The sequence below is a fragment of the Oncorhynchus kisutch genome, linkage group LG19, assembly GCF_002021735.2.
Source record: "Oncorhynchus kisutch isolate 150728-3 linkage group LG19, Okis_V2, whole genome shotgun sequence".
NCBI lineage: Eukaryota > Metazoa > Chordata > Actinopteri > Salmoniformes > Salmonidae > Oncorhynchus > Oncorhynchus kisutch.
This window is the reverse complement of record NC_034192.2, coordinates 46,814,990-46,839,330: the sequence shown is the minus strand read 5'-3', so window position 1 is coordinate 46,839,330 and position 24,341 is coordinate 46,814,990. Positions and strand designations below refer to the sequence as shown.

Here is a 24,341-nt window from a genome sequence, read left to right as displayed (position 1 = left end):
ACACTGTATTCAAAATGCCAATGATGACAAAGCAGGCAATAAGATTTTTGTTTATTGCATATATATACAATGGAACACTTGTTTCGGCCATAGATCGTGCCCTTTTCCCAACAAGACATTGTTCGTACTCTGACTTGGTACTGAATGCAGTGAGTTTTTGTGGCTTTCCGACACGTTGTCTAATTGAATGTCCCAGATTTTTGGCTCTTTGTTTCTGCCCCAGGACAACCTCTACAGCTGGGTAAGCTTGTTTTAAAAGCATACTAATGGAGTTCTCCCATCTCAGTTTTCATGATATGATTGACATGCAACAGGCTCATTCCATTTACTACACAGTTTCAGAATCACCAACAATATGAAGATATTAGCTAGCTACCAACCAGAATTGTTACTACTGCACTTAATCTCATGTCCCACTAGGTGAGAGAGGAACTTGGCTAGGTGACATGATACAAGGTGCAAAACCGAGGCACTTATCAAAACGACTTGTTTCTTCCCCACCTGGTTATTGGACAGTGTTCTCATTGCACCATATAGAAAGCTGGCATTGCTGTAAAACAACTTGATTGGCTGTTCAGCGCCTTGTCAGTCTATCCAGTGGAGGATGTTGCTAGACTATTCAGACATGGATTCTGAGAAGGAGCCCTTACTCCTCTGTGTTTGTTCGAGTCTGTTCAGGATGAATTGGCTTGTGTCAATGAAGCGCTCTACACAGTTCACAAAGCAGATCTCTGTCCGGGAGTCCAGCTTGGGCCCAGGTTTGTCCATGCATTTCTCCTGTAAGGAACCAGAGTAGACGGGTGCTCAATCATTGGCTGGATCACATGTCATTGCATGGAGTGGAAGACATTGCATCGTGCATGAGTAATTTGTTCACATCTAAAAACACTATTTTAAGCGAGTACCCTACAGGTGGTTGATTGTGTAGGAGCTTAATTCAGGAGCGTAGTTATTGTAGCTAGTTAGCTTAATGCAGCAAACGTTTGCATTTAGCCACAAATACTGGCATTACAAGTTAGCTAGTACAATAAAGAAGCCTACATGTCCAATGTATCACTGGCAAACTATGTACATTTTTATGCATTCATGTACTTGATCGCCAGATGTTCAAGTAGCTAGCTACAGTAGCTCACCTAGCTAACAAGTTGTCATTGCAGAAGCGTTTCTTACCCAACACACTTCAGTCATCTGATGGACCAACTGCTGAAACCTTTGTTTTTGGGACTCGATTTCGATGAATTGCTGAAGCTGAGGGTCTGCTGTGGCTCCTTGGTTTTCCATGTTCATGGGCAAATCGCTTATAAATTAGACAGAAATGTACAATTATTTGATAATTGTAAACGATTGACTGCAGTTCCTGACCTTCACGTGTGTGAATCGGCTTGCGCATCACAGGAAACGGAAGAGTGCTGGACCAATCAGAAAGTGCGCCACTAAGAACAGTAAAATCCATTGGATCTGGGGACATTCTACAATCACCAAAATATTTTGTTATCAAGCTTTATCGACTTTATCCATATGGTCATTATATGCAATATGTTTCTCTAAGATACGGAGGCTCAGACGCTGCAAGGTAGGCTGCTGCTCTTTCTCAATAATTTAATGAAAGAACATAGCTACATTTTCAGTTGTTAAAGGGTGTTTCTTCTTACTATACATTTCAGTGGCTAGACATAGAAAAGAAACAAGAAATCTTACAGAAACAGATAGGCCTCTCTCGTATGTATGTATGTATGCATGTATTATTGAATGCAGTTCACCAATGATAGTAATAAAAGAAAACATACAAAATAAATAAGGAAAAACTTTTCATATCTAGCATGTTCTCAATAACCAACAGATACATTCATCAAATAATATTTTATTTCACTACTGGAGTTCATCATGGGTGTCCCATGTTCAACCATATAGCATCTCTCAGCGCTCCCATAGGATGGCCGATCCTTCTTTAACAGTTTTATCTACTTCTCCTAAAGCAGGTTCCTCAATGGCTGATGCACAGAATGAATGAGGCCCTGAGGGGATGAAGCCTTGAGTCTGCTCTGCATGAGGAAGTGTCAGAGGGATGAGTCTGCAAACTGTGTTTCAATCTCAGAATGTGGTGGTTGGATCTACTGGAGCTCATAGAGCAAGTCCTGAACAGTCACCGACAGCTCCTGAAAGGTGGGTCTCTCGTCCGCCTTCTGCCAGTCAATTCAAGAGGAGAGACAAGACATGAGGGTGAGGTAAATTGTTTTAGATTAGAAGCTGTCAAGCTGACATGTCCATTCTACTGACATTTATCTTTGACCCCCACTCATCTAGCCTGATCCCTGAACTGTGCAGTTTTGCAAACTTGGTTTGACAGTGACCATGAAATTTGGCAAGACAGAATATACAGATCTGGGACCAGGCATTATGCTGGCTACTTTATACTGTACGTACATCCAGCCAACAGCTGGTCATGATGGTGTAGACTCTGTCGTTGGCCAACTGGGGGCGATAGAGGCGATGGCCTCGGGACACCTGTTCCACTATCTCATTGTTGTTTAACCGTTCGTAGGGAAGCCTCCCTAAGGTGTAGACCTCCCACATTAAGACCCCTATGGAGAGCAAGGTAACCTTGTCAATATTTATTAAATGATCAGCAGTAATGTAATGATCAGTTAGTGAATAAAGGCTAAATAGCTAGCTGTAGCCTGTTCCCAGATCTGTTTGCTCTCGCCAACTCATATGGTCATTGGTGTGACAACAACCATACTGAGTTGACAAGACAGCTCAAACAGACCTGGGACCTGGATCTGAGCTAAGATAGGAGGCCTAACAAACCATAAGCCCAGATGTCTGACTTGCTGCTGAATTTACAGTAGAGCAGGACTTCAGGAGGAGACCAGCGCACTGGGAACTTGGAGCCTGCAGAGCTGGTGTACTCATCATCCAGGACATACCTGAAATGACAGGGAGAGTTGTCAACTTGTCAAGAAAGTAGCAAGAATTACATAATATTGCTATAAGAATCAACTGTAGATTTGATTTATTTGTCAGGTATTTCTGCAGTGTGTGCTTTTTTTGTAAAAGCTGCCAGATTCAAGTACAACAATCACAGTCGTTTACCTCGACAGTCCAAAGTCAGTGACTTTAATGGTCCCATTGGTATCTACCAAGCAGTTTCTTGCAGCCTGAGAAACAGAACAGAGTATGTGTTATTTGGGCCCAGTATTGTTTAGTATAGGATAGTAGTAGTACCATGTCAGGATCAGACCTGCTGTGTCTTTCAAATACGTGAGCTGCGCTTGATTTAGTTTGAACAATCAGTGTAATAGTCCCAAAAGGGAGTCAGTGGAATAGTCCCAAAAGTGGAAATGGCAAAACCCAAGCTATTTGACTTATAAGTATGTGATGGAAATGTTTATCATGTGAAGAGACAGCCTTGAAAATGTTAATCTTGTCTTAGTGTCGTAAATAATCCTTGGTTCCTGCCTGTGCTTGGTAAAGATATGAGTGGAGGGGCGACATGACCTCCTCCTTAGGACCATCTGTCAGAACGCCCAAGAAGATGGGAGACCGTGCCAGACACATGCCGGAACCAATCCTATGAACGAAACCTATGCAACATGTCTGTAACCAGTATATAAGGATCTAACAGGACTGCCCCAGGTAGAGCTCCTGATCGACATGTGTACTTGGCGCATTGAGTTGGTTGGAACCTCTCCAGCGCGCTGATAATAAACAATGAATCATTTAAGATTGACTTCGAGTGTCCCTCTGTAGAATTTCCACAACAATTATAATATCTTACCAGGTCTCTGTGGATGTACTGCTGAGCCTCCAGGTAGGCCATGCCCTCTGTGACGTCTTTACACATTTCCAGGAGCTGGATGGGGGATGGATGCTGCTTCAGCCCTTCCCGCAGATAGCTGAGTAGGCAGCCGTTGGAGAGGAACTCTGTGACAATGTAGATGGGCCTTTGTTTGGTGCACACGCCGTACAGCTGAACCAAGTTCTCGTGGCGGAGCTTCCTAGTTCAAGAGAAAAGAGACAAGATTAAGCATGTGTTATAGGCCTGTGTAGGTTAAATTGAGCAACACTATTGTCTAAGGTTGCAAAATTCCGAGAACTTTCGATAAATTCCCTGGTTTTTCCGAAATCCCATTTGGAGGATTCCCAGAATCAGGAGGGAATAAGCAGGAAATCCAGAATCCTCCAATCAGGGTTTTTAGAAAACCAGGGAATTTATTGAAAGTTCACGGAATTTTACAATTCGACTGCCCCATATGAGGAGAATTTCAGCAGGGGACAAGGTAGAGCTGTTACCATATATGACTCTAAATACTGTACCTCTTGTCCACAGGAGGTAGCTGGCATCTTAATTGGGGAGGACGGCCTCATGGTAATGACTGGAGCGGAATTAATGGAATGCTATCAAATACATAAAAAACATGGTTTCCATGTGTTTGATGCCATTCCATTAACTCCGTGCCAGCCATTATTATGAGCCGTCCTCCTCTCAGCAGCCTCCAAAGCTCTGGATATATCTCTACCTATGGATCTATTCCCTATGGCTCTAGTCCCGATTGCTCTAGTTACCTAGTCACTTTACCTCTACCTATATGTATGTGACAAATACGATTTGATTTGATTTACATCAGCACAAGTGCCTTAGGTGTAGCAGGTATGGTAGTAGGAGATAGGGGTTGAATTGAAATTGAGCATTCATTTAATACATTTGAACCCATAGTCCACTGACTGCAGCCATCTGAGATAGAAAGAGCTTTGCTTACATCATGACTTTGGCCTCCTCTATGAAGTCGTCTTCAGACATGGAGCCCTCCTTGATCATCTTGATGGCCACGTCATGCTGGCCCTGCCACTTCCCATACTTCACCACTCCAAACTGCCCGTTGCCCAGCTCCTTGATGAAGGTGAGGTGGCGTGGGTCAATCTCCCATACCCCTGGAGGACAAAACAACAAATTGAAGGAACACAATGTTTACTTATGTTAGCAATCAAGCTACAGATAGCATTTCTCAAAGTCAGTCAAAAGGGTTTCTGTTACTACACTAGTCTGGACCCATATTGTATGTGCCAAGACCAACTATTCTATTGTTGTCAAGTGGTACAGCTACATATCTTCATTCTGACAACACAGACAGAGAGGAGTTGCCCAGAACACAAACAGACCGGACCACCAGGCTACAGTATATACATAATACTCTCTCAATAGAAATGTATTGAAAGAACACACTCACCATAACCAAGCCCTGCTGTGGAAGGGGCATTTTTTGCACGACTTGACACAATGTATTTCAGCCTACTGACCATACCTGGAATGGGACATGATGGACAATATATCTTAAGTGCTGTATTTCATCATGATGAACCTGTACTGTTACACAGATGCATATGAAGTGATGTGTTGGTGTAGGGATGCACATTTTCGGTTAGTTTCCCAAAATGTCTTGGTTTTCCAGAAATCTCGGTTGGAAAATTCCTGGAATCAGGAGGGAATAAGAAGGAAATCTGGAACCCTCCAACCAGGATTTCTGGAAAACCTGTGAATTTTAGGAAGGTTACTGTAATTTTGAAAACCTTAGTTGGGATTAGTTGTACCTGCTGCATTGTGCTGGTGGTAGTTAATGAGGTCTGGGATGCTGCTGAAATTGTGCTTCTCTGCCAAGTAGAACTGGCCTTGTTGGGTGGTGCAGATGTTGTAGTGTCTGCAGTTACCCGCAGTCTCCCTAATGGGAAGAGTGAGTAGTGTTTGGTTTGAGTTAGGAGTGTTATGTTTGGTGTGAGTGAGGAGAGTTACTAGGTTGTGTTAAAGGGATAGGAATTTAAAGGGACACAACACTCCAAAATCAAACTTTGTCAGATGCTTTTAGACCTCAAAAGTAGCCTAATTCCATTGAATCTACATCCCACGCCCTTGGTTGTGTAGATCTAGTTATATGCCTCAACCCAAAATGAATGTAAAAGATAAGCACTGCAAACCTAGAAATGACATAGTTCTTATCTCTTTTGCAAAAAAATGTTATTGTGGTGTATTGCTGGATCTTTAATATTGGAGTGTAATGTCCTTTTAATAGTTTTGTTTATTTTCATGAGCTGTGAATCTGAAAGTAACAACAAGATGCTCTGTTCACTGACACATTGATTGCATCCAAAATGGCACCCTATTCCCTATATCTTGCAAATTCAAACCTGGACCTCGAAGCTAGTTCCACTGCTTTAAAAAAAAAGATTCCCCATAAATCGGGGATTGATTTAGACCTGGGACCAATGTTCCCCCTAAGCTGTGTGCGTGCGCGGACACGCAGCTTCCCTCGGACTGCCACGCAGAAGAAATATAAACCCGCGCAGAGAAGCACGAGATTGAACTTTACTCAACCTTCTAGAGTTTTCCCTTTTCGTTAACACTATCAACATTTGTCCTCGGAGTGGGGGGTGTCCTCGGATGGGGCCACAGTTTCTCCTGACCCCTCCTGTCTCAGCCTCCAGTATTTATGCTGCAGTAGTTTATGTGTGTCGGGGGGCTAGGGTCAGTTTGTTATATCTGGAGTACTTCTCCTGTCCTATTCGGTGTCCTGTGTGAATTTAAGTGTGCTCTCTCTAATTCTCTCTTTCTCTCTTTCTTTCTCTCTCTCGGAGGACCTGAGCCCTAGGACCATGCCTCAGGACTACCTGACATGATGACTTCTTGCTGTCCCCAGTCCACCTGGCCGTGCTGCTGCTCCAGTTTCAACTGTTCTGCCTTATTATTATTGGACCATGCTGGTCATTAATGAACATTTGAACATCTTGGCCATGTTCTGTTATAATCTCCACCCGGCACAGCCAGAAGAGGACTGGCCACCCCACATAGCCTGGTTCCTCTCTAGGTTTCTTCCTAGGTTTTGGCCTTTCTAGGGAGTTTTTCCTAGCCACCGTGCTTCTACACCTGCATTGCTTGCTGTTTGGGGTTTTAGGCTGGGTTTCTGTACAGCACTTTGAGATATCAGCTGATGTTATATTTTATTTTATTTTGCTCTACTGTGAGAATTGTGCTCAAATCAATGTAATATTAGCCACTTTCAATGTCACATACCCATACAAAATGAACTATGCAAGACTTAACTAACTGTTTAAGAGATTTTCTTGTAGGCAGAGCGCCTTGCAGGCAGAGCGTATTGGAGTAGAATTCAATTGCATTGACAGACACAACTCAGGCCTGTATTCTACACAGACCACTGCACCATAACCAATCAGAGCTGAAGTAGGCCTATATATGCAAATAGCCATTGCCATATGGATCTGTGCCATTCACTTTGAACTGGACTGTGTTTACAGTGTGAGCAGTCAAGAGAAGATGCGCTTGTTTTGAGATCAAAGCGAGAGCTGCATGTAGCCACCTGTGCACATTTGTTAATATTCTTTGCTCGTAAGTGAGTTATTAGCCCAGTTCTAGCTAATTTCTCCTCAACAATGGGGGAGTGGTTGCTTCCTACAAGAGCACAAAATGTGTGCATTTCTAGCCATCTTTGAAAAGCAAGTCAGGTCAATAGCTTTTTTTATGTCTTAAAGGGGCTGTGTTGTATTTTGGGGCAGTGTTGTATTTTGAGACAGGCTTGAATAAGCTAAGTAGCCAATAGGTTGATGGTAGCATAATTTGTCTGATTCTCTGTAATAATGGTATGTGAATAATGAATGCTATTTTGTAAAGTGGTTTCTTGCATCAAACAACACACCCTTTTTCATCGCCTGTTGTCGATAAGCAGGATAATGTCACGCCCTGCATGTTTTTTCAAAACTTTCATTGAACACAACACATTGCTGTTACTGTAGACTGAGTAACAGAACAGATATTTCATGTTCAGATGTTATGGGATGCATTTTTCTCCATGTTTTTTTAATGGTAGGCCACTCTGGTAGGCCTACATTATGATCAAATAGCCACAGTAACCTACTTGGCCACAGTTAAAACTATAACTTAAAGCAGAAACAGTCTCAGTGTTCACAGCCTCCGTGCTCACAGTAAATTACATTTGCTCAGTGCCAAACATTTTTTGAGGGAACATTGCCTGGGACACCAACAGTTTCAGGTAGAACATTTGAATACTCCTGCCATATATAGTGTGGTACTTTTGACCCAAGCCCTTTGAAAGGTTGTTCAGAAAGAATAATCCTGGTTTTGCATGGAGACATTTACATCTCTCTTCCTCTGCAGGCGGCTGTTTTTGCTTTCAATATCTACTGCTGAGCAGTTCTTCTTTTGACTTTCCATTTATGGTCTGTGTTTGACATTGCATCCAATTCCTATGTAGTGCACTACTTTAGACCAGAGCCATATGGTCAAAAGTAGTGCACTACATAGAGAAGTGTGTACCATTTTGGACTCATTCACGGTTTTGACTAGTGGATAGGCCTACTCACAGGATGCGTCCCAAATAGCACCCCCTGGGCTCTGGTCAAAAGTATTGGACCATAAAGGGAATAGGCTGCCATTTGGGACGCAGACACAGTTAGCCATGCCCCATCTGTCTGCCCTCAATAAACTCACCCGCCCTTGGTGAACACAGAAACGGTGTACTTCCCAGCTTTGCTTGAGTCACGTACTAAGAAACCACCATCTTTGTTCTGGGAAAAAAGAAAAAAGAATAACCTCAATAGCAGAGGTACATACAAAGCAGAGGCAGTATTGCTTTGTGGGTATCCCATAGCAATGTTCTGTCATTCTAAGCTATTTGACAGATGATGGTGCCCATAGCTAAAATTGGTGTCCATAGCTAATGGTATAAGGACCACAGATCAGAGGACCACAATGGAAATAACTTTTGTGATATTTTAAATGATTTTAAATGCAGCACTTGTGTTGCTGGTGTAAGCAAAGGAGAGGAACAGTGGTATGTCAACTGATACTGTATGTTACAGATGTTTGTTTTTTCATTGAGATTACCTCTGTCTTCAACAGATTCTCTGCCTGGCTACGGTTCATGCTCTTGCAGTACCAGCTGGGAAAAAGAAATGGTGAAATGTGCATGTTATAAACCACTATGGTTAACCTGACCTCATAGCAACGGGTATTAAAGCAGGTCACATGAGGCAGTGTTCTGCTGAATTGTGTTAATTAGGCACTAAACGGAAGAAAACGGATTGAAACAGGGAGGGACTACCTTGATTCATCCAATAAGAAATGCACATTTTCGCATCCAGTTGCAAAACATTTTGAAACGTTTTCTGTTGCGTGCCCCACTGAACACGGCCCTGCTGGGATTTAATGTGTTCGGAAGGTGTGGTGACTTGGTACCTCATTATTTTTGGTTCCCACAGGATTAGAGAGGTGTAGGATTACATCTTAAACCCTATCATTGTAATGCAATGTTTAATAGTCAATGTTTTGTAGCAAGAGAATTCCATACTCACTCAAACTTTTCCAGTTCATTTCCAGCCTCCACAACGTAATTACTGGGAATGTATCCCTCCTTGCTGCAAAGGAAGGCCACACACAATCTCCTGATAAGTCCATGTACATTTAGCATGTTAAAGACACCGGGTGACGTTTTCATGCTGCACAACAGTTCACATCTGTGAAAAACATACCTTAAAACTCTACATTTTTATCTAGCTGTGTGATTCAATTTAACACTTTTCCTCAACAATATGCATGATAAAAATAAGATTATTTAACTGAGTTTAGTAATCTCAGCAATGCATAAACACACATTTCTGAAGAAAAGTATCAAATTAAATCACACTGCCAGATTAAAATGAGTTTTACTGTGTTTTGCATCATCACTATTTTGCATCATGAAAATGTTGCCCATAATGTATGAAAGGGATATGATTGTTATTCTTACTGCATGTTAAAACAACACACATATCATGAAAACAGTTTAAATGCACCTGTGACTTTAAGATACCAATGTACCTTAACCTTGGTATATTGATCATATCACCAGTCCTCATCTCTATTCTTGGAAGCATGTCATTGCTTTGTTACAGGGCCAAGGGTCAGTCAGGGCTTTTTTAATGCGTTTTTTAAGTGCTTTCTTGTTGATAGGTGTTATGTTTAAAATCGAGGGGCGGTGGGCTATGTATTTTGTAAATAACAGCTGGTGCACGATATCTAAGGAAGTCTCAAGGTTTTGCTCGCCTGAGTTAGGGTGGTCTACAGAGTACCTCATGATAAGCTATCCACCGAGAGAGTATTAATCTGTATTTTTTGTAGCTGTCTACATACCACCACAGACTGAGGCTGAGACCGCACTCAATGAGCTGTATTCCGCCATAAGCAAACAGGAAAACGCTCATCCAGAGGCGGCGCTCCTAGTGACCGGGGACTTTAATGCAAGGAAACTTAAATCGGTCTCACAAAATTTCTATCAGCATATTAAATGTGCAACAAGAGGGAAAAAACTCTGGACCACCTTTACTCCACACACAGAGGTGCATACAAAGCTCTCCCTCGCCTTCCATTTGTCAAGTCTGACCACAATTCTATCCTCCTGATACCTGCTTACAAGCAAAAATTAAAGTAGCGAGCACCAGTGACTCGATCAATAAAAAAAGTGGTCAGATGAAGCAGATGCTAAACTACAGGACTGTTTTACTAGCACAGACTGGAATATGTTCCGGGATTCCTCCGATGGCATTGAGGAGTACACAAAATCAGTCACTGGCTTCATCAATAAGTGTATCGATGACGTCATCCCCACAATGACCGTACATACCTCAACCAGAAGCCAGGATTACAGGCAACATCCGCACTGAGCTAAAGGTTTGAGCTTCCGCTTTCAAGGAGCGGGACTCTAACCCGGAAGCTTATAAGAAATCCCGCTATGCCCTCCGATGAACCATCAAACAGGCAAAGCGTCAACACAGGACTAAAATCTAATCTTACTACACCAGCTCTGGCGCCTGTCGGGTGTGGCAGGGCTTGCAAACCATTACAGACTAGAAAGGGAAGCACAGCCGGGCGAAGGGTCGGTCAGGGCTTTTTTAATGTGTTTTTCTTGTGCTTTCTTGTTGATAGGTGTTATGTTTTAGAAGTGTTCTTCCAGTAAACACACAGCCCAGCAGGTAACATACAACATCACAATGGTATCATTTCCAGGTTGTAAACTGGTTACATTTTACTGGATGCTAAAAGACTTGTTCCTTTAAAAACAGTGTACAACCTGAACAGCTTCACATAATATTGTCATAATAATTGCAACCAAGTTTTGCCCACTGGGAGGCGAGTGCACAAAACATTAAAAACATCTGCTCTTTCTAGGTGAAAGATATGATCCCTTAATGATGTCACTTGTTAAATCCACTCCAATCAGTGTAGATGAAGGGAGGAAACAGGTTAAAGAAGGATGCTTAAGCCTTGAGACAATGGATTGTGTGTGTGTGTGCCATTCAGAGGGTGAATAGGCAAGACAAAAGATTTAAGTGCCTTTGAACGAGGTATGGTAGTAGGTGCCAGGCGCACCGATTTGTGTCAAGAACTGCAACACTGCTGGGTTTTTCACACTCAACAGTTTGTCGTGTGTATCAAGAATTACCCATCACCCAAAGGACATCCAGCCAACTTGACACAACTGTTGTTGTGTAGAGCATGTAGAGTCTATGCCCAGACATTAAGGCTGTTCTGAGAGCAAAAGGTGGGAAGTGCAACTCAATATTAGGAAGGTGTTCCTAATGTTTGGTATACTCAGTGTATGTCAATCACTAGCAGTTACTCAATTAGCCCATGTTAGCTAAAAAATGTTTTTTAAATATTGGTAAATTAGTCTAGTTAGTCTAGCCAGCTATTCAAACAGGGGCCCTGACCTCCAGGGGCCCCCATTGATTTTGTTAGTCACTCTCACTCAGATATCATATTAGCATGGCGTAAGTCAAGGAAAAATGTGTAGAATTGCAGGAAATTAGCTTTAAAACTGCAACACTTTCTCCCCACCCCATGGCAAAATGTGTAGAATTGCAGGGAATATACTGTAAAACTGCAAAAAACATTGTTCTGTAAAGCAAAACTATTTGTTTACCTTCTTTTAATAAAATACCTTTTCTGGTAACAGATCCCTCTATATATATTAAATGTGAGTTCATGTGCAGTGGCTAATTGTATATCTAATAGGCTATGTGTTTGTAGATGGACTGAGGTGAATGAAGCTACAGTGATAATGGCTGTGGCCATTTTTGCTTCTTTTTGCTGTTCTCCAAATAACATTTTAAAATGAGCATAAATTGTATAGAAATGCAGAAAATGAGCTTCAACTTTCTTAAACAACCTTTCCTCCACCTGTCTCTTCTCAATTTCCTCTCTGCCTCTCTCACCCGTATTTGTCCCTGGCTCTCCACCAGTTGGAGTCAGACATCTCCAGAATGATGTACTCCTCATCCTTCCTCAGCTCCAGATCCTGGGGCGTGGAGGGTGTGTACTCATACTCAGCAACCACCGTCATGCCTGTGGTGAGCGCAGGCTCCTCGGGAGGCTGCGGAGGTAAAGGCCTCAAAGGTTTCTCCTGAAAAATGGGATGGGAGACAACATTGATAAAGATGGGTGATACTGTATATCCTTCCTGTATCAATCAGAAGTAGAGATACTGTAACTGAACGCAAGAATGGCGAGAACATGTAAAACAGACCTCTTCTGGAGTAGGTGGAAGGGGTTTTCTGGATTGCCTCCGAGACCCCTTTGAAACCCCTTAAAGGAAAAGGGAGTGCTTCATGTTTTGTTCTCTGTGACTACAATTTATGCTTCTCTGCCGTTACCTATAATACTTATTTCCTCAGTTACTTGTTATCACTTCAAGCCTGCAGGTACAACTTTTAAATGGTTATATAAGTATGTATCTCTATGTATCAACATTTATACTGATACAAAATGGCTGGTATTAGTCTGGGGCATTATGAGATGATTATAAGACATCATAGATGCATTATAAGACATCATAGATGCATTATAAAGACATCATACATGCATTATAAAGACATCATACATGCATTATAAAGACATCATACATGCATTATAAGACATCATCATCATATATCATACACATCTTTCAATGCATCAGAGTCATATATTGAGATATATCTGAATATATGGTTCTGCGATGCATTATAACAGCATCATAGTGCATTATACCTGCAAGCTTTAAGTAAAATGTTCCCATTTACTTCCTAATTACATAAGCTGGTAGAGAACACATACTCTTTTTACTGCCAGTTTTATTGATGGCTTTCCCACTACATTACTGACCTACATTCTTGTTCTCCAGCACCCTGCAGCCCATGGCTTGTTTGACTTCCTGCTGGCAGCACTGCCACATGCCGTCCATCCAGAAGCATGGGTGGTACTTCTGCATCAGGTCCTTGTTGAAACGCACCACTTAACATGGCGGCACAGAATGTGGGACGACATTTACATTGGATCAACACTGGCAATTTGCATAGACACCTAGATCTGACTAAACAATGGGACTGGTATTATGGGCCGTAAGGAAATGTTTATGGTATCTCATGTCTCCCTTTGTCTATTCTTCGTCCGACACTTTAGTGTTAGGTGTACGATAATGCTGCAAACTGACCATGCTTCAGCTTGTGGAGCCACTGCTTTCGGACCTCGTCGCTCTTGGCGAATATGTAAAGTGGGCCCTCATCGTAGATTATCTGTGGTAAATTGGGGGATAGAGAGAAACAGCTGTTTCTTCAGTTGGTGAAGGGTAGTACCAGGTCAGGCCGTACACATGAAAGCAATACAATAGTGTAGAAGTATCTATTTTATCACAACAATAGGGACGAAAACACTATTTTCTGAACCTGCTCTCAGATCTGTTTGTGCTATATAGCAAGCAATGACCATAGGTTACTGCTTTGGATATAAATAAATGCCTGCTACATTAGGTTAGCTTATTGTGCTTCTGAGCCTTGCTGCCACCCATCCCACAAACTCCTCATTTAGGGGTATGCAAATATATTGGGTATTTCCTGTGTCTTTATAGAGGCTGTAATATCATTTGCTGCTTAGTCACCATGTCTACTGTGGTGACACCTGCGCTGTTGTTGAAACCCTCAGTTCAGCTCGGTCTCCACTGTCAAGAGAGTTGTTTTCACTTCTTCTTATTGACTTTCAGCATGTTAACCATTTCTGCACTGCTGGGTAAATTAGTTTCTCTGTTGAGGTAGATTGACTTTCAGCATGTTAACCATCTCTGCACTGCTGGGTAAATTAGTTTCTCTTAGGTAGATGCAGTATATCCCTTTTCACCTCAAAGCTACCTGAATAGTCTCTATGGGCTTTTCATCCTGCCTGATTTTAGCCCAGGGCTAACTGGACCCTCAACTAAGACTGAGCTAAGTAAATGCCTGGAGAATTGTGTCAGAGAGTTAAAGGAAGCACAACGCTTCATTAAATATCTACAGTATCTAGAGGTCATCTGATGTCACTCAACTGGAGCAACAGTGATGGAGGTCATTCTCTTTTTACTGCCACACAGAATTATTGGAACAGGACACGAGAAGAAGAGAGAGTGAACTAAAACATCCACAGGTCTGAGATCTGTGGTTGTGTTAATCTCATTGGTCTCACTGATCTAGGACCAGCAGTAGCTTACCTGGAACGGGTACTGGCGCTCTGCGGGGGCACTGGGCTCCGGCTGTACTGTCCCCACACACTTGATCTTATCGATGCCCACGGTGCCTTTCAACCCCTTCTTTTTCTGCACAGAGGACAAGGATTACAGTGAGTGGGGGAACGGCAGGACTACTAAACCCAGACCTATTGAGATGATCAACAATACAGGTACTGCAGTATATTTGTGGGAGCATAGCGTAGTATGATAGAATTGTTATAGTGTTAAACTACGCTTGGGTTATGGTCAATGTTTATAAAGATAACATAAGCCAGCAGCATACCACCCTGCATACCACTGCTGGCTTGCTTCTGAAGCTAAGCAGGGTTGGTCCTGGTCAGTTCCTGGATGGGAGACCAGATGTTGCTGGAAGTGGTGTTGGAGGGCCAGTAGAAGGCTCTCTTTCCTCTGGTCTAAAAGGAAATATCCCACTGCCCTGTGTAGGGTGCCGTCTTTCGGATGGGACGTTAAACGGGTGTCCTGACTCTCTGAGGTCATTAAAGATCCCATGGCACTTATCGTAATAGTAGGGTGTTTGGCCCTCAAACCATCACGGTCACCTAATAATCCCCAGTTTACAATTGGCTCATTCATCCCCCTCCTCTCCCCTGTAACTATTCCCCAGGTCGTTGCTGCAAATGAGAACGTGTTCTCAGTCAACTTACCTGGTAAAATAACAGATAAATAAAATGTAAAATACAGTACATGAACCTGTTCCCAGATCAGCACAAACAGATCCAGGCTACGAGTACATACCCCTTTGTCCAGATCATAGTCGTAGTAGGCGATCTTGTCCTGTGTCAGGATGAACAGCCTCTCTTTGAAGTTTAAAGGGGAGGTCTTCTTCTTCTGCTGGGAGCGTTTTATAAAGATCTCTTCCAGGAGATTGTCTGACATGGTCGGATCAGATGTTATCCCCCTACCTGGAGAAAAGGCAAGTCAACTTAACAGCTACAGTCAGAGATGGAAGAAGGTATAAAATGTTTTGGTCCCATGCATTCAAGGCCTAATGGGGGATAAAGAGACCAGCAGCTTCAACCACGTCAAGTGCTGGAGCAAACCTTGCTAGTGACCGTAGCTACTGGAGGAAACGTGTAGTTGACTTTTCATTGGATAAATCATGAACAACATAATTTGATTAATGGTGTACTGTACAGGTATTTACCCGAAACTCAGCTTATCACAAGTTTCCACAGTGCTTAACAGAGTAGGGTAACATTTCCCTCTAGACACTGCCCTAGGGTCAGTTTTACATTGTCATCCCTCATGGTTAAGGTTAGGATTTTGGGAAGGTATATCTATAAGACTATAAGACCAACTTCCCCCAGGTTCTTATACGACTAACTACTTACCTACTCTTCATGAACTCTGCGCTTTGTCACTACAGCATAGATCTAAAGCATAGATCTACAGCATAGATCTGAAAGCAGATAGAAACAGATAGTAACAGATGTGATCCGTAGCAGATATCAGTGTATACATATTAACCCCTGGTTTGCATGAGCGCTCCTGCCAATGTTTCCTCCTTCGTTGTGGCACAACTGTTTCCTTCACCCACATCTTCCTGCTTCTCTACAGATGTAGGATCTTAATTTGATCCAGTTTGCTACAGCAGGAAAGTAATACTGCAGCAACAGGAAATATGAATTATTATGTAGATTATAATTAATGGACATTTTTGTAGGAGTTGATACATTGAATATCAAGTCTGAAATTTCAAAGTGGAACCTCAACATTTTTTAAATGTCCTCCATTGCAGGAAAGTTCTCCAGCAACAGTGTGATCAAATTAATATCCTACATCTGTAAGATGGTGCCAGAGAAGAAGGCTGACAATTTACTTGTTCCTATCCAATTGTGTTTTTGTTTGTTTCTTTGCAACTTATTTTTTTACTTATTTTGTACATAATGTTGCTGCTACCGTCTCTTATGACCGAAAATAACTTCTGGACATCAGAACAGCGATTACTCATCATGATCTGGCAGAATCCTTTTTTTCCTTTAACGACAAGCCCGACGTGAATGACATGCTGCTTTACTGGGACCAGGCCCAGATCCCCGTCATTTGCGTGAAGAGAAGGCGGAGAAAAATGGACCGGAGGGCGGGCTGCCTTCTGAGAATTCGTAGGCGATCGAATAAACCCCCACTGCCTTCCATTCTGCTAGCAAACCCACAATCTTTGGAAAATAAAATTGATGACCTATGCGGAAGATTAAACTACAAACGGGACAATCAAAACTGTAATATCCTATGCTTCACGGAGTTGTGGCTGAACGATGACATTATCAACATACAGCTGGCTGGTTATACGCTGTATCAGCAGGATAGAACAGCGGCGTCTCGTAAGACGGGGCGGCAGACTATGTCTTTTGTATATAACAGCTGGTGCACGATATCTAAGGAAGTCTCAAGGTTTTACTTGCCTGAGTTAGTATGGTCTACAGCTTATCATGAGGTACTCTATCTACCGAGACAGTTTTCGTCTAAATACCACCACAGACCGATGCTGGCACTAAGACCGCACCAAATGAGCTCTATTCTGCCATAAGCAAACAGGAAAACGCTGATCCAGAGGTGGCAGGGACTGATCCTAGTGGCAGGGACTTTAATGCAAGGAAACTTAAATCGGTCTCACAAAATTTCTATCAGCATGTTAAATGTGCAAACAGAAGGAAAAAACTCTGGACCACCTTTACTCCACACACAGAGACGCATACAAAGCTCTCCCTCGCCCTCCATTTGGCAAATCTGACGATAATTCTATCCTCCTGATACCTGCTTACAAGCTAAAATTAATGCAGGAAGCAACAGTGACTCGATCAATAAAAAAGTGGTACAGGACTCTTTTGCTGACGCAGACTGGAAAATGTTCCGGGATTCCTCCAATTGCATTGAGGAGTACACAAAATCAGTCATTGGCTTCATCAATAAGTGCATCGATGACGTTGTCCCCACAATGACCGTACATACATACCCCAACCAGAAGCCATGGATATCACCGACAATAACAAGACAGCCTATAGGGAGGAGGTCAGAGACCTGGCCGTGTGGTGCCAGGACAACAACAACCTCTTCCTCAACGTGATCAAGACAAAGGAGATGATTGTGGACTACAGGAAAAAGAGGACAGAGCACGCCCCAAATCTCATCGACGGCACTATAGTGGAGCAGGTTGAGAGCTTCAAGTTCCTTGGTGTTCACATCACCAACAAATTAACATGGTCCAAGCACACCAAGACAGTCGTGAAGAGGGCACAACAAAACCTATTCCCCCTCAGGAGACTGAAAAGATTTGGCATAGGTCCTCAGATCCTCAAAAGGTTCTACAGCTGCACCATCGAGAGCATCCTGACCGGTTGCATCACCACCTGGTATGGCAACTCTCGGCCGCTGACCACAAGGCACTACAGAGGGTAGTGCGTACTGCCCAGTACATCACTGGGGCAAAGCTTCCTGCCATCCAGGACCTTTATACAAGGCGGTGTCAGAGGAAGGCTCAAAAAATTGTCCAAGACTCCAGCCACCCAAGTCATAGACTGTTCTCTTTGCTACCGCACGGCAAGCGGTACCGTAGCACCAAGTCTAGGTCCAAGAGGCTCCTAAACAGCTTCTTCCCCCAAGCCATAAGACCACTGAACATGAATCAAATGGCTTCCCAGAATTTTGCATTGCCCCCCTCTTTGACGCCGCTGCTACTCTCTGTTATTATCTATGCATAGTCACTTTAATAACTCTACCTACATGTACATATTACCTCAATTACCTCGACTAACCGGTGCCCCTGCACATTGACTCTGTACCGGTACCCCCCTGTATATTGTCTGCTATTATTAATTTACTGCTGCTCTTTATTTACCTGTTACTTTTATTTCTTATTCTTATTTGTATTGCATTGTTGGTTAAGGGCTCATAAGTAAGCATTTCACTGTAAGATCTACACCTGTTATATTCGGCGCATGTGACATTTTATTTTATTTGTATGTTCCATAACACATTGACCCTCTCTTTTCCCCATACGACGAAGGCAGGACATTATCGGCTACCCCTCGCAAACCTTTCCCCACCTACAATCCTTGCCAATGCTTATGCTCTCATGTCTGATATTGTTAAAGGGAAAGATCACTAAGGATTTGGGTTCATTGACTTACAGCTTAGCGTTAATATTGCTTAGTGCAAAATAATGCGTATCTCTGTTGGCATGCTGGCATACACTATCCCTTTTATTTGATGAATGTCCACAAACTCTATTTTTGGTAATGCAGTTCTATTGAAGTGACAATACTTTGTTGAACTCGTGAAATATGGGGAGAAATAGGTCCCTATTGTAGGAAACATAAGACACAGAGACAAAAGGATTCCTATGCTCTTCTTTGTATCTACCACTCATTGCACCTTGCTGGGTTGGTCAACCACACCACTGTCAGCCTTCCACACAAAACAAGGCCTCTATTGATTCATTCCAGCATCAGACGGAAGGAAAGCAAGTTTGACAAATAGACAGATAGCGTCAGATATTTGTTAATTATCTGGGGATCAGGATAATGGCTCCACTATGGACACTGGTGTGGTGATGTCACCTCAGCTGATACCACAGGCCACAAATGTACAGAGTATGATCATCTGATAACATAAAGCATGAAAATGCCATTGTTCACCATGCAGAAGAGCTGGGTCCAAATTCATACATATGTCAAATAATTTGTATTTGAGGTACTCTAGATTTACTGGTATCTTGGGGTTTTCGGGTACTATTCCATTGGATACACTGCAAACGTTGGCAAACTAAATCAAGCATACATATCAAGTATTCAATAGTATTTGATCTACTTGACCTTCCCTTTCATACAGGCCACAGAATCAACAACACTTTTTCTTCTTTCAAATAACTGACTTAACCCCAAATGACTTAAACCCAATGAGGAATTATTTCAAAGTCCAAGTAACCATGTATATTTCCCTCCCTGCATCATCAATACAACCTTCTAGTTCTCTTTTAACATAGGCAGTGTCCTAAAATGAACACAGCGCTCAAAAAAGGAATACTTCAATGTCACAGACATGTAACGACAGAACGTTTCTCACCAACTCCAACTCACCCATGTTCCTTATACCGTAGATATATTCAAAAGAGCTTAATCGTTAAGGTTGCTCTGCATGCTATCTCCATGATACAAGTTTTCTCAGCTCAGCTCTGACTATTTTAAACACCCTCCTTCTCACTTCCTGATTGCATCTGCTGCTGATACCCCCTCTCTTTTCACACTACTAGATAGTAGACACATCCGACTAGCCATGAGTGTAATGTTTTTTTTCACACTAGCTAGATGATTTTGATACTATGCAGTATGTCAACAACAGTATTATAATTTTGTGTAATGTTATGTTACAAATAATCCTCTTTGACACATAATCAAACCCCTTGCCTCTGCTGCAAACTCATACTGTGCAGTCCACACAATATTTCAAACATAGGTTGTTTACATGCAGATATAAGCCTGGGTAAAACACTGACCTAAAGCTTCTAGGTAGAGCAAGTGTAAATTTGTCTCTTTAGTGGCTGCAGCTGTCCTATCAATCGTAATATCTTGTATTACAACAGTCGTGTTTAGCCTGTCAGCCACACAAGTGCTAGGTTTTTTTCTAAAGAGCTTGAGTCACTTGGGCTGACACAGTAGAATTTATAGGGAAGTTGCAACAGTGTTGCACTGCAATGCTAAATAAAAAGAGACAATGTTGGAAAGTATCAGTGGCGCCACTGTGGTTCAACTGGTTACTGTTACATCCCCTCTTCCTCTCTTGACACTGTCATAACACTACTAACACATAGTATAATACATACTACCAACAACATACCACCAAAGTATTTATTTGTTTGATACAAGCCTCAATGTGGGATAAACAAAATGCCAGGGACACAACATCCAATCAATGACACTGAGGATGTCTCTCTTAAATCGACTAACCAATGGTGAAGAGGAATACAGACTTTATGCACAGTAACATACATGGGTTCAGTGTCATTTTATGGAGTACTTTGTCTTCTTTTCAATGACACACTCCCTTCCAATGAAAGTGTTGGTTTGTTGATAACAGGAACCTTGCAACAAATGCTCTCTGGACGTTTCCTGTCTGATAAGTGTGTGTGTCTTTACATGGAGAGTTTACTTTTGTGGTGACACACATACACACTCAGTCACAGTAACACACATACACACAGTCACAGTAACACACATACACATTCAGTCACAGTAACACACATACACACTCAGTCACAGTAACACACATACACACTCAGTCACAGTAACACACATACACACTCAGTCACAGTAACACACACATACACACTCAGTCACAGTAACACACATACACACTCAGTCACAGTAACACACATACACACTCAGTCACAGTAACACACATACACACTCAGTCACAGTAACACACATACACACTCAGTCACAGTAACACACATACACACTCAGTCACAGTAACACACATACACACTCAGTCACAGTAACACACATACACACTCAGTCACAGTAACACACATACACACTCAGTCACAGTAACACACATACACACTCAGTCACAGTAACACACATACACACTCAGTCACAGTAACACACATACACACTCAGTCACAGTAACACACATACACACTCAGTCACAGTAACACACATACACACTCAGTCACAGTAACACACATACACACTCAGTCACAGTAACACACATACACACAGTCACAGTAACACACATACACACTCAGTCACAGTAACACACATACACACTCAGTCACAGTAACACACATACACACTCAGTCACAGTAACACACATACACACTCAGTCACAGTAACACACATACACACAGTCACAGTAACACACATACACATTCAGTCACAGTAACACACATACACACTCAGTCACAGTAACACACATACACACCCAGTCACAGTAACACACATACACACTCAGTCACAGTAACACACATACACACTCAGTCACAGTAACACACATACACACTCAGTCACAGTAACACACATACACACTCAGTCACAGTAACACACATACACACTCAGTCACAGTAACACACATACACACAGTCACAGTAACACACATACACACAGTCACAGTAACACACATACACACTCAGTCACAGTAACACACATACACACTCAGTCACAGTAACACACATACACACAGTCACAGTAACACACATACACACTCAGTCACAGTAACACACATACACACTCAGTCACAGTAACACACATACACACTCAGTCACAGTAACACACATACACACTCAGTCACAGTAACACACATACACACTCAGTGTGTGTCTGACCACAAAAGGAAACTCTCCATGTGGAGATATTTAGGCAGAAGGGTTCCTCACATCCTCAGATAATACAAACAGGCCAAAACATACAAACAGATCTTGGTTTTACAAACCCTACTTTCTTCCTTAATGTAACATACCAGCTACTAAAAGAAATGGGTCAAGAAGACGTACTGCATAGCGGGGTGACTGTTCTTTGTAGAAGCGAAGGCAGCTTTCGGCTTGCAATTTCTTTGCATCAATGTTTCGGGGATATTACTGAAATTGCACAGACCAACATACACTGGGTGCACAAAACATTAAGAACACGTTCCTAATATTGAGCCTCAATTCGTCGGGGCAAGGTGTAGAAAGTGTTCCACAGGGATGCTGGCCCATGTTGACTCCACTACTTCCCACAGTTGTCTCATGTTGGCTGAATGTCCTTTGGGTGGTGGACCATTCTTGATACACACGGGAAACTGTTGAGCGGCAAAAACCCAGCAACATTGCAGTTCTCGACACACACAAACGGGTGTGCCTGACCGTACCAAGTTCAAAGGCAGTTAAATATTTTGTCTTGCCCATTACCCTCTGAATGCCACACAGACACAATCCATGTCTCAATTGTCTTAAGGCTTAAAAATCCTTCTTTAACCGGTCTCCTTCCTTCATCCTACACTGATTAAAGTGGATTTAACAAGTGACATCAATAAGGGATCATAGCTTTCCCCTGGAATCACCTGGTCAGTCTATGTCATGGAAAGATCAGGTGTTCCTTGTGTTTTGTACACTGTGTATGTTATCAAATTAATATTAAGTCATTCATGTTTAATATCCAGCTCCAAAACTCTCCACTGTGAAATGTAAACATAAGAGCATGGACAGTGGACACGTAACAACAAAGTTTAAGAATGAACATGATAGTGTTTGTTTTCTATTTCCAATCACTCCACTGCTATCCAAAGTGGATTGTAACTCATTCATTGACAAAATATTATACATATTGCCCTTAATGCAATGTCTTTAATATGAAGAAGGGAAAAAAAGTACCGACTACATGTTCTTTGATATGCATGTGGGCATCATCCTGCCTCCAACATACAAAGTGTTCAAGACAGGCCTGGACAATGAATGAACATCTAATAGAGATACTGAGGAATGATACATGAATGATATGCTGTAGTTTGTTTGGACATTTTCCATGACTTTTCATGAACAAGAAATTTGATTTAACCATGTTGCTGCTTTGGATACGATAGTGAAAGTCCAGAAACATCAAGCTTGCTACAATGTTGGAGCACCCGATGTCCTCCCAATGTAATGGTAACTTATCATCATTCATGCTTTACATAGTCCCATTTCTGGTTGAAACCTCATCAAAAGAGACCAAATTGATGACTTTTAATTCATTCTTAGATATCATGTAGTGGTAATGTCAACCTTCTGACTTACCTTTTAATATAACAATTTAAACCTTTATTTACCCAGGTAAGTCTTTCAGAACAAACTCTCTTCTACAATTACCATCTGGTTCTCTCTCAGGTAACGAGGACCTGCATACTCAATAGAAGCCTATTTTTCAATGTAACGCATACAGTAATACATTGCCTGCATGTAACCTACAGAGCTTTCATCTTTCCCAGCAGATGGACCCCTACCATTTAGTTAGAAAATACCTCATCACTTACCTTAACTCTGACACTCAGCAACGCCTATAGACAGACCACTGTCTGCAGACTGTGATGTGGAGGGTTGACATGGACAAAGACCTCTGCTATGGCTGCTCTTATTCCATGTACTAACAGTGTGTGGCAGCAGGAGACTAAACCCCACCCTTTCAGAGGAATTGACTTCACGCAGTTCCCTTTTTGCTTCCTGCTCATTTTTATATTAGCTCTCTGAAGCAGAGTTTGTGTGATGTCGAAGAGGGCCAACTAACCATTAACGCGCCAGTATCCGTAAAGTAGGCTAAGGAATTAGTTATTTACAGTAGCATTAGACTGTGTTCAAAGTTGACTGCCTCTGTGAAATGATAACTTCCTTGAGGCCTTTATAGACCAATGATAAGAAGGAAAACAGCTTGAGTATAGGCTTAGTGATGAATATGGAATGTATGTGTATACATTATTGTTACCATTTTGTCAGCAAGGACTTTTGCCTGTGTGTCATATAAATAGAGTGGTGCAAAATAGTGTATTTATGGTCGTCATCTGCAATTAAATATATGTTTAGCCCTAATTTATCACATCACCTGCATGGAACCTAAAGGAACCTGATTTAAATTATGATTATTAAAGTATAATTTATCAGGTAATAATTTATAATTCAGAAAAATGTTATGACTTCATGGATTCTCATATGATTAAGCATACACACCAGTAGCCTTGTCATTTGACTAATCTGTCGATATTTGTAAAGCTTTGTACTGAAGGACGACTGTGGTCAACTTGGTT

The 24,341-nt window shown here is 42.0% G+C and overlaps 2 protein-coding genes across 7 annotated transcripts; both read right to left on the bottom strand.

Moving 5' to 3' along the window:
* Positions 1–36: 36 nt before the first annotated feature.
* On the bottom strand, positions 37–1,372 carry timm8a (translocase of inner mitochondrial membrane 8 homolog A (yeast)). The gene is made up of 2 exons (XM_020452952.1): positions 1,171–1,372; positions 37–777 (listed from the first exon to the last, which is right to left on the bottom strand). Exons 1-2 carry the CDS (start codon positions 1,285–1,287, stop codon positions 616–618), a joined length of 279 nt encoding a protein of 92 aa, XP_020308541.1. The 5' UTR covers positions 1,288–1,372; the 3' UTR covers positions 37–615.
* On the bottom strand, positions 37–23,707 carry btk (Bruton agammaglobulinemia tyrosine kinase). 6 transcript variants are annotated; one of them, XR_004204257.1, is made up of 20 exons: positions 19,670–19,803; positions 15,926–15,993; positions 15,330–15,496; positions 14,556–14,660; positions 13,530–13,611; positions 13,202–13,330; positions 12,588–12,646; positions 12,277–12,464; positions 9,379–9,441; positions 8,912–8,966; positions 8,516–8,592; positions 5,590–5,717; positions 5,229–5,303; positions 4,761–4,932; positions 3,779–3,998; positions 3,094–3,158; positions 2,809–2,927; positions 2,425–2,582; positions 1,171–2,183; positions 37–777 (listed from the first exon to the last, which is right to left on the bottom strand). XR_004204257.1 is itself a non-coding variant. In XM_031798020.1 (19 exons), exons 3-19 carry the CDS (start codon positions 15,468–15,470, stop codon positions 2,112–2,114), a joined length of 1,908 nt encoding a protein of 635 aa, XP_031653880.1. In that variant the 5' UTR covers positions 15,471–15,496; positions 15,926–15,993; positions 23,577–23,707; the 3' UTR covers positions 1,725–2,111. The 6 variants fall into 6 exon arrangements, 5 of the variants coding, with proteins under 5 accessions (XP_031653880.1, XP_031653881.1, XP_031653884.1 ...); XM_031798020.1 differs by lacking the exons at positions 37–777; positions 19,670–19,803 and adding an exon at positions 23,577–23,707 and having other exon boundaries at positions 1,725–2,183; XM_031798021.1 differs by lacking the exons at positions 37–777; positions 19,670–19,803 and adding an exon at positions 23,577–23,693 and having other exon boundaries at positions 1,725–2,183; positions 15,926–15,967.
* Positions 23,708–24,341: the final 634 nt, after the last annotated feature.

What these genes read in the sequence shown, in the direction of transcription:
- btk (XM_031798020.1), bottom strand. Translation starts at nt 15,470, where the DNA reads ATGTCAGACAATCTCCTGGAAGAGATCTTTATAAAACGCTCCCAGCAG. An exon ending in AGCGCCAGTACCCGTTCCAG is followed by an intron (nt 13,612 to 14,555) that starts GTAAGCTACTGC and finishes AATTTACCACAG; the next exon opens with ATAATCTACGATGAGGGCCC. An exon ending in AGAGCCAGGGACAAATACGG is followed by an intron (nt 9,442 to 12,276) that starts GTGAGAGAGGCA and finishes CTTCCTTTGCAG; the next exon opens with CAAGGAGGGATACATTCCCA.
- timm8a (XM_020452952.1), bottom strand. Translation starts at nt 1,287, where the DNA reads ATGAACATGGAAAACCAAGGAGCCACAGCAGACCCTCAGCTTCAGCAA. An exon ending in AGATGACTGAAGTGTGTTGG is followed by an intron (nt 778 to 1,170) that starts GTAAGAAACGCT and finishes GGTTCCTTACAG; the next exon opens with GAGAAATGCATGGACAAACC.